Source organism: Mangifera indica, chromosome 4 (genome assembly GCF_011075055.1).
Source record: "Mangifera indica cultivar Alphonso chromosome 4, CATAS_Mindica_2.1, whole genome shotgun sequence".
In the NCBI taxonomy this organism is placed as follows: Eukaryota; Viridiplantae; Streptophyta; class Magnoliopsida; order Sapindales; family Anacardiaceae; genus Mangifera; species Mangifera indica.
In genome coordinates this window covers 15,305,021-15,317,847 of record NC_058140.1, presented here as the reverse complement: position 1 = coordinate 15,317,847, position 12,827 = coordinate 15,305,021, and the positions used below count along the sequence as shown (strand labels likewise).

Here is a 12,827-nt window from a genome sequence, read left to right as displayed (position 1 = left end):
AATGAGATAAAAGAGTCTATTAGAAAATTTTAATTAGTGTACAAAGAAAAATAATAATTAATAGATTTATCTCTTAAAAAAAATTCGATTATTGATGTAGTTTATTTTTTATTATTAATATTTTATATAATAAAAATTTAATAATTTTATTAAAATAATATTTTATATTTTATATAATTTTATTAAATATAATAATAATTTATATTTAGCAATTTTTCATATAGTATATTTTTATAATAATTTATATTTTAAAAACTTTAACTTAATAAAATACAATTTTCTTGGCATACTTTAACTATTGATAAAACCATAAACAAAACCTTAAATTCTATTAATACATTTCTTTCATTTGCTTTATGTCACACCTCAAACACAAAATCACGAAAAAAAAGTCGAATCTAAGTATCAAAATTAACCTTAATTTTTAATTCGAACATTCTATGCTAGAATTGAATGTACATTGTTATTTTTTGATTTATTTTTAATATACACACTGTTTAAATATTTAAGAGTATTTAAATAATATAATATTTGCTATTTTAAGTTAATAAATGATTTTAGAGATTTAGATATGCACAAATCTAGAATATAATATCAAAAAACAAAGAAATCTAAAAGTTAGAATGAAAGTTTCAATTTGGGCAATTCTTCACATGAACTTAAGCAAACCCTTGTTTCATACTTAAAAAACCTTAAACATAATCATGCGGAAGAAGCTGACGTTACAAATAACAAAACTTTCACATATCAGAGCACTGTGCTCTGAACAATTACATGAACTTGAAAGATCATGGAGGAATAGGGGCAAAATTTTCATAAATATTAAAAAAAAAAAAAACAGGGATTTCACTCAACCTGAAAGTACATGATGTTCAATGCTGAACATGGGATATCATTTTCAGAATCATTTTTGGGGAACCAAGAGCTAATGATGCTTTTACATGGATCAGCAGGATTTCCCACAGGCCACTTGTCAATAATCCTAAAACCACATTGTGATGCAGCTGAAAGTATGGATGGCTCATCAACTCTACGAAACACATGACACAGAATCAATGCAGGCTGTTGATCTTCTCTATTGCCTTTGTTTGAAGGAGAAATCAGCTCTTTTGCAGTTGCAAATAGAGGTAATATAGCTTCAGCAATGTAAGTAACATCGGTGCCCAAAATGATTTCAAAACCTCCATTATTGACATCCTTAATGGCTTCTATATGGTCTCTATTTCCCCACTCTAGTCTCTTTGTAATAAGTTTGCTCAGGATTGGCGGGGTAAGGTTTGAGGTGACATTTTCGGTCAACAGGTCAAGTGCTCTTTGATCTCCATCTGTGGCTACCACAAGGTCAGCTGAGCCAACAGCAGCCATAGAGCAGATGCCTGCACAGCCAGACCCCAACTCTAAAACCCTTTTGCCTGCAACAAAGGTTGGATTCCTTGCTAGGATGGCAGCCATCAAACGAGCTGATTCCCACAACATCAAGCCAGTAGATCTGCAGGTGTGCTGGTACTCTTTAGACAATACTTTAATCTTAAAACTGCAGCCTTTCAGTTTGACCTCAATCATCTAGCAAGTGACATAATGAGAGACATAAGAACAAATGTTTCAGAAGAAATGATCAGTAAATTAACTGCAAGTCTACTTCTACTAATGATGTAGACGCCTGATTTATTTTACTTATTCAAAATTTTGAAAAAAGGCATAACAATGACAGGCTTCAAATAACATAATGAGGAATACTAGAATGGGAAACAAAATTGCCTCGATTACAGAGAATTTGTCAAGCTAAAAGGACAATGCAACCATTTACCTCCTTATCATCAGATGGTGAAATTCCAAACATATCAAAAGCAAGACCCTCAGATATATCAACCTCAAAATTGTTCACAAGCCCCAAAGCATTCTCAGCAGAATGTGGCTCCAGAACCTCTTGACCAATTAAGTCCACCTTGCTGGAAGTTTCCTCATGAAAAGATGAGTTCAAGCCATCTGAAAAGCAGAATACAGCTTGGACCCAACGTCTACAATCAAACAACAATCATTCCAACTGATTAAGAGAAATAGTGAAACACATCAAAAACAAGAGAGAGCCAATACCCAAAATAACCAATGTAATTACGCCCAGGAATAAAAAGAAGCTTGTTATTTAATCCAGAGTATTAACCAATTACCGATTCATCACTAACTCCCGTGATCGGTTCTCCACTTGTTTGCAGCATAAACCAATTTCTTTAACATCGAATCCGTTTTCTTTAAACAAACTCATCAAGAAATCATTAGAAAAATAGAATGCACGCTGCACAGGGGAACAAGAGGCAACATTATGAATTAGTGTAATTAATGTGCTAAAATCCATAGAACAAGACCAAAACTCACCGTGCCATCACCTCTGACGTAAAAGTTCTCACTGATTTTCTGATCCTTGTCTGTTAATCTTTCCTGTCAATATAATATAAAGAGACATGAGACAATGACATCATGAACACAGCAAAAAACAAATCTAAGATACGCTTAAAGGTAACAAGGGTTACGCTGTTTGATGGTGATTGTGAATGCCTAATAGAAATGTCAAATCAGTTAAAAAGGAAAAAAAATTCCATCCTAGTCAAGCTAAACAAATCAGAACACTAGAATCTATATTAGAATGCCTATATTATTCTACTAACAATTATGAGATACTGTGATTCATATAGTGAACAGTCTACTTTATCTGTCACATCAAAGGTTAAAGAACAAAAACAGTGTTCAGAGAGGGCTCCATCTCATTTTGCAAGCATAGCTATTACTGGCTATAGCCATTTAAATGTAAAAACTAAAATAAGTTTTTTAATCAAAACAAATGACTATAATAAAGATTATTTATGTTGGTGTTTATACGTGCTTAACAACAGCCAATGGCATACCATACAGATCATTTGTCTGAAGGTATTTGAGTGCAAGCGTGTATACAGTGTGTATTTACCCACAGCCACTCACATGAAACAACAGAATCTAACCAAAAGAGAATCTAAACTATCATTTCTAGCCCACAAAATAGGTAACATCTCAGCCACATGTTTCTCAAGATCGTGTGAAGAAATTGAACACAGATAAACTAGTTCCAGCATGTATCAATCCTCAGAATAGAAGAAATAAAATAATGCAATACATGGAAGATCAACCTGAGCAAGGTCACCAACTGCATAGTCACGAAACAGCACGTAACCACTTGGCTGAAAAGAATCAGAGACAGAGTTACATTACAGCTATGCATGTCATTATTGCAATGTGGTTTATAAACACATTCAAAGTCAGAGATATTAAAATCACTTACCTTGAGAACCTTTCTAATGTTCTGCAAGACTGAAGGCATCTTCTCAGGGGACACTGCAGATAACACAAAAATCTATTTAACAAGTCAGATAGTTACTGAATAAAAAATTTCACAAGGAAGCGTAAGAGAAGATCAAGTTCCTCAACCAGAGAACTAGTAGAACAATAATAATGTATAAAAAATTTGACCAATTGCACAACCATGTAAACATTATTATAAATCATAACTTCCCAAATACCATGGTTACAATGTTGATTGATGACGGAGAAATATGCTTGCTCAGGTCATCGGCTGTCAGGTCGCAAACAAATGCATCAATACGGGTCTCAGTGAATTCCTTGTGTGTCTGCAACAAGTAAAACAAAACCATTCATCCTTATGGAGCCATTCAAAACTTTTGGATTCAGGAGGCAGATGTACATCCAAATGATATTGGATTACTAGTAAAACACCTAAATAAATCATTTGCCAAGGAAGAAATAGAAAATGCATCATAAATGGTCCAAAGCATATGTTTCACCTGGTGAAGGAATTGATAACTCTGGTTTGACTTCTTAATTAAAACATCCCTAAAAAGGCTGTAATTTCTGAAGAGAAAATGAAAAGTAATATACAATCATGGTAGCGGCGGAAAGTATGATGAAGTAGGCAATACCTAAGCATAGACAAAAATATAAACCCTATCAAAAGTGATGCACTATATGAAAATTCTTTTCCTTTAGAGAAAATAAATCATCCAAAACTGAGTATTTTTCCCTTAAATTTTCCAAATTACAACTCCAATCCTAAAAGACAATAGAGAATAACACAAAACCAATTAGTCTTTCAAAGAATTCTGATAGACTTGGGCAATTAAATTATATAAACACTATTTTTCCCACAGAAAATATTGATTTGAGTGAGTAAACCTCATAACCCATCAAGACAAAATTCAAAGAAAATAACAGATTAAAAAGAGTAAAGTGATCTTCATCAAAAACCTAGATTATCAAGTCCAAAGTCACTACTGGAAGTATGTTTTAGTTTGTTTGATGGGGAAGAGATAATAATTTGACCCCGAAAAAATTTATATTTCAATAAAATTTCATTGCACCATCAAGATTGTCCAATATAAATTGAAAGTAATTCATCAACATCACAAGAAAAATATAATGCCAATAATTTACTCTATCCAGACCTGAATTGGCCCACCAAAGTAAAACACCATATATTTATTAAATATCCTCAGATGAGTTCATTCATACAATAAACTATATGTCAGAGAGAGAGGGATCAGAGAAATGAACCTTGACCAAGTTAATAGCACGTGGTGAAAAATCACATGCATGAACAAAAACATCTGGGTATGTAGCAATCAAAGGAAAGATAGTATTTCCAGCTCCACAGCCAATCTGAAATTTATATAAGTACAATTACTCAAAAAAAAAAAAAAAGGCTTAACAGAAGCACTAAGAACTCTTGCAAAGAGGAACACTGACTAAAGAAAACCAGATGTGCAAAACTGAAAGCAAAGTCGACAGAGTCATATCAAGCCTTCATGATAAGGTAAGGAGAAAAATGATAAGAGTAAAAATCCATGAAGGAAAACCAGATGCATTAAGGTTCTTCAAGAAGACTTTGGCCATAAAATTGTGTTTTACACATGAAACTATAGTGCGCCAAATTTCTTTGAGTTGAATAATATGATACGCATAACCTCTTTGTATAAATTAACTAATACAAAATGATATGTTAATATATATGGATGAATTAAAATAAAAGATGAATTTAACAAATTAAAGTAGATGATGTGGTAAACATATAGGGTTGCTTAATCAATTGTTATGGATTTTGGATTAATTTCTATAATGGGTTTGCATATGTATCATTCTTTATTGTTTATAACTTAACTGTATCATGATAACTGTGATAACATAATCTAAGACATTAAGCTATGTATTTAGGGAGCTCTTTCACCTGAATGCTTTCAGCAATTGCGAAGAAAGAGGAAGACCCAAAAAAAGAGCACTGTTCCACAATGGAAGCAGAAAAAGAAAGGCAGTGTTGGAAAAGAAAGACAGGTTTGCAACACAAATCTAGATCCATCATTAGGTATTCAGAGAATTAGAATGGGGAGTCAGCTTTAAAAATATGCTCTAGATGAAGAGGTCGTAGCAGCAATTGAAATACAAGAAAGCTTTCATATCCAATTCACTCCATTAACCCAACTTAAGAGCACCATTAGTGACAGCAATAAATACAATTATAATGAACTAATAATATAAGGAGTGATTCGGTGTTACTTATTCCTAATTCAAAATCAACCAATCACATAGTAATACGTTATTATTAGTACTCATTGTTAATGCATATAATTTTATTATAATATAAAATTCTAAAATGATACAGACTAAGTTACCTCTAGAATGTCTTTTCTCCTAGCTCCCTGAAGAATAAATTAAAATTAAAAAACATAAAATAAAAATATTTGGGGAATGACAGAGCTTACAAATCAAAAGTAAAAAATAGAAATAGCCACTTCTAATTTCTCAACTCACAATAAAATAGTGACCCCATTCTTTGTCCAAGTAATGCCGATCTTTAAAGAACTGACATTAAAAAAACACAATTAAATAAAATCAATTAAAAAATTTAGAAAACAACTGAGAAATAGAACTGACTCTGTCTTGATGGCGTTTGTAGAACACATCCCAATACTTTTTAGCATCTCTTTCATACTTATCTGTTGAATGAACACAATCAGAACTAAATGAACTGAATCTTAATCTTAAGATGATCACATATGAGTTATTCCACAAGAGAAATAGTACCTCTCCAGAAGGGGGAAACTCCAGTTTTAGAATTAGAGTATATTTGTATCTTCTGAGCTTCTCCTTGCTGATTCACAGCCTTTAGCACATTAGATGATTCCATTTTCAACTTTCTGGGCAAAATTTTTGCGTAGAAACAATTCAGATTTAGAGAGAAACTCAAGCAGCGAAATATACTAAAAATATTGAATCTTAACAAGATCGCATTTACATGGCAAATGATGAACATAAATCTCTGATATTCCCCAGTGTTATCCAACCATAGGCAACCCAAAAAAAAAAAAAAAAAGTGGAATGAGTTAATGATAAAACATTTCACCTGATTTCTATACTTTAAAACAATTCAACACCTGTACACTGTCAAAAGGGAAAGAAGAAAGGGTTTTCATTTTCGTGTTAACAAATCAAACTATTGATTTTGTTGTTGTGGAAATAGTGAAAATGCGAATCATATGATAATTGAACTCGAAAAACAGAGGTAACAATGAGTTCACACGATAGAGAGTTTCCGTGAACCATCACATGAACTGGATTGTGCATTACAGTATGCTTGACCCAAACTTGAGATTAAGGAGTCTAATAAGTACTTTATATCTTAGTTTGGATAACATGATAATATAAATAAATGATTCAACTACCAAATTGATGGCACTATTCCACTGAAACTTATAATATATTCAAAAAAAAAAGTCATACAGTAAGCACTTATTTTTAACACAAAAATCAGGCGACATTTAATTCAGTTCATAGTATTTCAGGTATTCTAGGCATGAGAATTATTTTCCTAAATCACTTTCATACATCCATAAAATAAGACTGCCCAGCTCAAAACAAGAGAATCACCCAGTTGGGTCATTATGAACCTTGAAAAAAAGTGAAAAACTGATGAACAGACCCCCAAAAAAAAAAGTTGTGTGTGGAATATTGTCAAGCAGGCTATGTGCAGACCTGAAATACTCAGGGCTAGTGCAAAAAGATGAAAGATTATCCGACAAAATCATGAATTACCCAAATGGGTTAATAGAACTTAGTTAAGCCAACTTATTTCTAAAGTTTTGAGTAAATTAAGATAAAATGAACGTAAACAAGTATCAGAGGCTAAAATAGCAAATTAAATTAAGTGATAACTTAGAGAAAAAAATAAAAATACAGAATAAATGAATTCAAAGCTTAAAGGTTTACCTTTGGTTGGGAATTGAAACGAGGGCGCTGCCTTCACAAATTTGTATGAAGCCGTCTGCTTACGGTTGAGAGTGGTTGTTTACAGCCACCGTGACACCGAGAACACAAAATGAGGTTTTAAATTTTATTCAAGGCCAAATGACTATTTCCCACCTAAGGTTTGATTTTTTCTCAAGTTTCCACCCTTTAACTATGGAAACACCAAACACCCACCCATGGCCGGTTAGATTTAACAAAACCCTAACGGTGGCAAGGGTAAAATTGTCATTTTCTCTATAATATTAAAAATAAACTTAAATAGAATCTATTTTGTCCCCCTAAACTTTAAAAACTAAAATTTTTCCTCAGCCTAAGTTTTAAAAAATCGCAGTTTCACCCTAGGGTTTCTTTTTGAAATCTCCGACGACATCTCCGTCTCCATTGCCGACGGTCTCTCCCTCCCGAAGCATCCTCTCCTTCCGACGATCTCTTTCCTCCCATTTGGATCCCCCATCGGAGTCGGAGAAGTCGTGGAAGACGAAGAACTTCGTCGGGGAAGATGAAGTTCTTCGTCTTCCCAGTCGTCGTTGTCTTCATCTTCCAACTGCGATCGGACTTAATCTTCGTCTTCATCTTCCAACTACGATGAAAACAACTATGATCGTCGTCGTCAGATAAGTCATCTGGGAAGACGATTTCTCTTCCCAGACAACTTATCTCTGCGTCGGATGAGTAATGCAGGAGTTTAGGGCGGCTGTCGGTGGAAGAGAAATCTTCGGGAGGAGAAGACGGCCGGTGATGGCGCCGGAGAAAGTGAAAGGGTTTGGAAATAAACCCTAGGGGGGGAAATGCAATATTTTCAAACTTAGCTTAGGAAAAAAATGTTAGTTTTTAAACTTTTAGGGGGGAAAATGAGATTAAATTTACCACCGTTGGGGTTTTGTTAAATCTAACCGGTCATGGGTGGGTGTTTGGTGTTTCCATAATTAAAGGGTGGAAACTTGAGAAATCATCAAACCTTGGGTGGGAATAATCGTTTGGCCTTTATTCAAATATTTCTAAAATAATTTGGGCCGGGGTAGGCCCAGATAACAATACTCCCGTGCAAGGAACATGCTATTTTTTGGATTTTTAAAAACTTTTGTTCAATTAATTACACTATTTGAAAGTTCACAAAGAATCAGTTCTAAAATTTAAAATACATGTTAAAATTCTATTTTCCTTCTTAATGTTTAAAAAAACATATTGCTCTTCAGTACCTTTTACTCACGGATTTATTTCTTTCTGGTTTTGATCGGGCAATTATTTGCTGTGCATTTGCTATTGCCAGTAGACAAATGATTTCTAAAATGTTGGTGTAAATGTATGAATTTGACTTTCACATATAAAGTGAACTCAACTATTTACCTCCATTTTCTACCAGAAACAATATATATATATATATATATATATATAGAGAGAGAGAGAGAGAGAGAGAGAGAGAGAGAGAGAGAGAGAGAGAGAGAGAGAGAGAGCTTGTGGCCACTCCGAATTGCTATAGTAACCTATATATTACATAACTTTAATATATTTTGATCAAATTAGATTCTACGTGGCCCTTTTATCTCTTCTGTATCAATTTCTTCTTCTGATTTGATCGAAAATGGTAACATTCTCCTTCTGTTCAGTTCTTAATTCTTAATATCGTTGAAAATGTTTTCAGTCGGAGAGTTGATAACAATCTTGGTCGACTGAGATTCTTCAGAGTCTTTCAATGGCATTAGTTGAGTTATCTTCTTTGTCTCATTTGCTTTGCCCCACAGCACGGCATATAACCCACATATGATCAAGATTGCCCCTAGTATGCTGAAATAATTTCTGAATCAATTACTCTCTTACGGAATAATTACTTGTTTGAAAATCAATGAAATTAAATATGCGTTTTTGAATACACAATTAAGAAACCTAATTTTAAGAGAAATTAAAGAAAGAAAGAGAAGATAGTTAGTATACCTGCCCAAGTGTAGGCTCTCGCCCAGAATTAATGAAGCAACAAAAGCCACTACCACAAGCGTAAGAGGGCCAAATATAGAGACAAATAAAGGTCCCTTCTTTTGCACACACCAAAACGTCAAGCTCATCGCAAAACCAGCAGAAAAAATTCCCTGAAACATCAGCAATTGTCTATTATTACAAAATCCAACCTCTAAAAATTGTTAACGTTATTAAAATGAACACAAAATTGTAATATATATATATATACCGTATAAGCTACAGTTAGAAGCCTAATATTGAAGCCTAACTTCCATTGACTCAAATCCTTTTCCTTGCAAAGGGCAAAAACAACCGACTCCATTGCTGTCATTAGAGACACCAAAGCTGTGATTGAATACTGACATGGATATTGTTCACTCATTTTAGCCTGTAAATATACAAAATAAATTGATTTGATGTGAAAGCTCGACATTTATATATACTTCAGCAAAGAAAAATTTAAATTACCTGAATGATCAACCAGACACCAAACAAAAAGCAACCTCCCAAAGACAGTAAACAGCCGAGGAGGGTTTTAATGGTAGATTCTGAATGGTGCGCCTGTCGTGCATTTTGGTGCAGAAGGTTTATATTTGTTGACCAAATCTTAATCTCAGCTCCCTTGCAAAATGTGAGCACCATCGCACCAACTATTCCGATCAATGTTCCCACCACTTTCGCTTTCCCGGCCCGCGTCCATATTCCGGCCACCTTCTCTAATCTGAGATTAATTTGACAACGACAAATTCTGCTAAGTGGTTATGGTACCAGGAAAATATTTTTTAATTCCCATGAATCAGATTGGACTGTGTTATCTCTAAGCAAGTGTTAGTTTTATTTCCTCTTTTAGTTAGAACAATAGGAATTCCTTTCTGTCAAGAACGGTTGGAAGTACCTTCTCTGATGATGCATACATATAAATAAATTATACAAATTTATTTATATAAAATAAAGTGATTAATAATTTGTAATTAAATTATATGATTTTAATTTTAATTTTTTTATTATTATTAGAAGAGATATAAGAATTAAATATTTTTAAATACTGTTTTCAAATCAAGTTTGGTGATTTATTGATATAAAATTTGTTTAGAAATTCTACATTTATTCTTTAATAATATAAAAAGATACAGAGTGATTTTGATATTATTTATGATATCTAGTTCAATTAATCGAATCACTATTAAAATATTATCTATTTTAAATACATAGCTCATCACGAGTTTATTTTTGAATTTTACAACCTCAAACATTTTTTAACAATTTAAGAACTCACATATTATTTAATTGATATTTTTTTATTATTTATAAGCCATGCAAGGTGACTATATATATGCCCACTATCTCTTAATTCTTTATTGATTATTTGTCTAACTTTTTTTTATGGGAGTCTGCATTCTCACTGAAGTAACCTGAACATTATTTCAAGAAGTCCACTTGGGTTTTAATCTAAAATGGATAGGTCCACATAAATTTCAATCCGAGGGACTGACTTCTTTCATACTCAAATGGTCTTGGACCAATAAGTGTTGAGCGTTCTACAACTTTGATATCATGTTAGAAATCTAAATCATTTTAGGATGGCTAAAAGATTTTTTCCCATCCAAGGTTTGATGTGAAGACAAACACACATTTGCAAGATTTTAAAAACATAAATACCCTTACAAGGTTTAGTCTATTTCTACACATCTAAAAAACTTTATTAGGGTTAAAGACAAAATCATTATTTTATCAATAATATTAAAATTAATAAAATTATATCTCATTTGTTTCATTGATTTGAAAAACTAATAATTTTTTCTTATGATTAAGTTTTGAAAAGTGACATTTTCTCTCATAGGGCTTCAAATTTTTCCAGTGAACAACAACCACTCTCTCTTTCCTAGTGATGATTCTCCCTCAGGCGCCTTCTCTAAGTCCAAAGCCTTCTCCCTCCAATTGATGACCTTTAGATTCAAAGAATCTGGACAACGAAGGCATTGCCCAAACAAATCATCGCCTTTGGTTTGGACGCATTGTCATTGTTGTCTCGTCTGAACAATGCCTTTGTCATCTATACAAAGAGTTTCATCTAGACTCAAAGAATTTAGACGTTGTTGGTCGGAGAGAGAGGACTTCAGACAAAGAGAAGGCACCTAAGAGAGAGAGCGTTCGTTGTTTGTCAGAAAGTTGTTGAAGAAATTTGAAATCCTAAAAGAGAAAATATCATTTTTCGAAAATTAATCTTGAAGAGAAATTATTAGTTTTCTAAACTAAAGAAGAAAAATGAGATATAATTTTATTTATTTTAATAATACTGGTAAATCCTAAAGGAGAAAATATCATTTTTCAAAAATTAATCTTGAAGAGAAATTATTAGTTTTCTAAACTAAAGAAGAAAAATGAGATATAATTTTATTTATTTTAATAATACTGGTAAGTTGATGATTCTCCCCTTTAACTCTAATAGATAATTTTTGAATGTGTGAAAATAGACTAAACCTTGAGTGAGTATTTAAATTTTCGAAATTTCATAGATATATGTCGATCTTTGCACCAAACCTTGGATGGGAATAAGTCTTTTGACATTTTAGGATTATTAATTATGAACTTTAACATATTTGGACTCAAATTGCTAGAATAATTTAAATTAATCTAGCTTGGAAACCAATATATATTATACCATTTAATTTCTTGTGAAAGTTAATACAGTTTTCGAATGATAAATATCTATAATATGTGACAATTGAAAAAAAAAAAAAAAACAAAGGAGGAAAGTCATGTACCCAAAACAAAGAGCCAAAACATAAGTAATAGCCGGATTGAGGTTACTCATGGCTGTAACAAATGTTGCTGATGTTAAGACCATTGCCTCCAAGTATTGAAGATGATAAAGTGTACACCTGCAATTAAATTGTTAAATTGCTAAAATGAATTGTTTATTTGTTTATTATTGGCAGTCTTCCTTTCTTTATTTTCTTTTCAACTATATGCTAGGTATGTTGGCTCACCCAAATAAGCTACCAAGGAAAGCTTGAAAGAGTACCATCAAATTTAGTTTTGGCCTTCTCTTTCTGCAAAAGCAAATAAAGATGAAATGCGAAGAGGTTTTGTTCTTAGCCAAAGAGCTCAGAAAGAAGCAAATAAGGGAATCCATGAAAAAGGAAACAAAAATAACGAAGAACCTTGGCAAACCTTTCAACAAAGAAAGCAAAGGGGAGCATAATCGCAGTGGAGAAAATGAATCTATAAGCAACAATAATACTGAAGCTCATTCCATCTATAATTGCTAGTTTGTAAACTATAGTTCCTCCTGCATATATCACTTGAACCACAACCATCACCAGCGCTGGTTTCAGTTCATTTATGAAACTACAAATATTATCCATCATTTTCAGATCAATGAATATATTTAGATGGCATGGCTGAATGATTATATAATGTGTCTTTTGCTTAGAAGGAAGAAAGAGCTAGTCTATTGGGCATGTTATAGCTATTGCTATAATTTTAGGCCAAAGGTCTTATTTCTACCGAAAGATTATTACTATTTTATG

General features: G+C 32.7%; 2 protein-coding genes across 6 annotated transcripts; both read right to left on the bottom strand.

The window, feature by feature from the left end:
• Window positions 1-648: 648 nt before the first annotated feature.
• LOC123212703 lies at window positions 649-7,424 on the bottom strand. 5 transcript variants are annotated; one of them, XM_044631839.1, is made up of 14 exons: window positions 7,303-7,411; window positions 6,332-6,355; window positions 6,121-6,233; window positions 5,971-6,032; window positions 5,848-5,898; window positions 5,709-5,735; window positions 4,597-4,701; window positions 3,549-3,656; window positions 3,311-3,382; window positions 3,159-3,209; window positions 2,374-2,436; window positions 2,169-2,293; window positions 1,808-2,018; window positions 649-1,563 (listed from the first exon to the last, which is right to left on the bottom strand). In XM_044631839.1, exons 3-14 carry the CDS (start codon window positions 6,221-6,223, stop codon window positions 847-849), a joined length of 1,695 nt encoding a protein of 564 aa, XP_044487774.1. In that variant the 5' UTR covers window positions 6,224-6,233; window positions 6,332-6,355; window positions 7,303-7,411; the 3' UTR covers window positions 649-846. The 5 variants fall into 5 exon arrangements, with proteins under 5 accessions (XP_044487774.1, XP_044487772.1, XP_044487775.1 ...); XM_044631837.1 differs by lacking the exon at window positions 6,332-6,355 and having other exon boundaries at window positions 7,303-7,424; XM_044631840.1 differs by lacking the exons at window positions 5,848-5,898; window positions 6,332-6,355 and having other exon boundaries at window positions 7,303-7,424.
• Window positions 7,425-8,330: 906 nt separating this feature from the next.
• Window positions 8,331-12,738, bottom strand: LOC123214914 (WAT1-related protein At1g68170-like). The gene is made up of 7 exons (XM_044634938.1): window positions 12,469-12,738; window positions 12,285-12,347; window positions 12,060-12,176; window positions 9,763-10,015; window positions 9,524-9,682; window positions 9,274-9,425; window positions 8,331-9,126 (listed from the first exon to the last, which is right to left on the bottom strand). Exons 1-7 carry the CDS (start codon window positions 12,663-12,665, stop codon window positions 8,952-8,954), a joined length of 1,116 nt encoding a protein of 371 aa, XP_044490873.1. The 5' UTR covers window positions 12,666-12,738; the 3' UTR covers window positions 8,331-8,951.
• Between the last annotated feature and the right edge of the window lie 89 nt (window positions 12,739-12,827).

Coding starts and splice junctions, on each gene's coding strand:
- LOC123212703 (XM_044631837.1), bottom strand. CDS start 6,223: ATGGAATCATCTAATGTGCTAAAGGCTGTGAATCAGCAAGGAGAAGCT. Junction 3,657..4,596: donor GTGCTATTAACTTGGTCAAG/GTTCATTTCTCT, acceptor TACTTGTTGCAG/ACACACAAGGAATTCACTGA. Junction 2,437..3,158: donor CAGTTGGTGACCTTGCTCAG/GTTGATCTTCCA, acceptor TTATATTGACAG/GAAAGATTAACAGACAAGGA.
- LOC123214914 (XM_044634938.1), bottom strand. CDS start 12,665: ATGATGGATAATATTTGTAGTTTCATAAATGAACTGAAACCAGCGCTG. Junction 12,348..12,468: donor TTTGCTTTCTTTGTTGAAAG/GTTTGCCAAGGT, acceptor TTGCTTTTGCAG/AAAGAGAAGGCCAAAACTAA. Junction 9,683..9,762: donor GTGTCTGGTTGATCATTCAG/GTAATTTAAATT, acceptor GTATATTTACAG/GCTAAAATGAGTGAACAATA.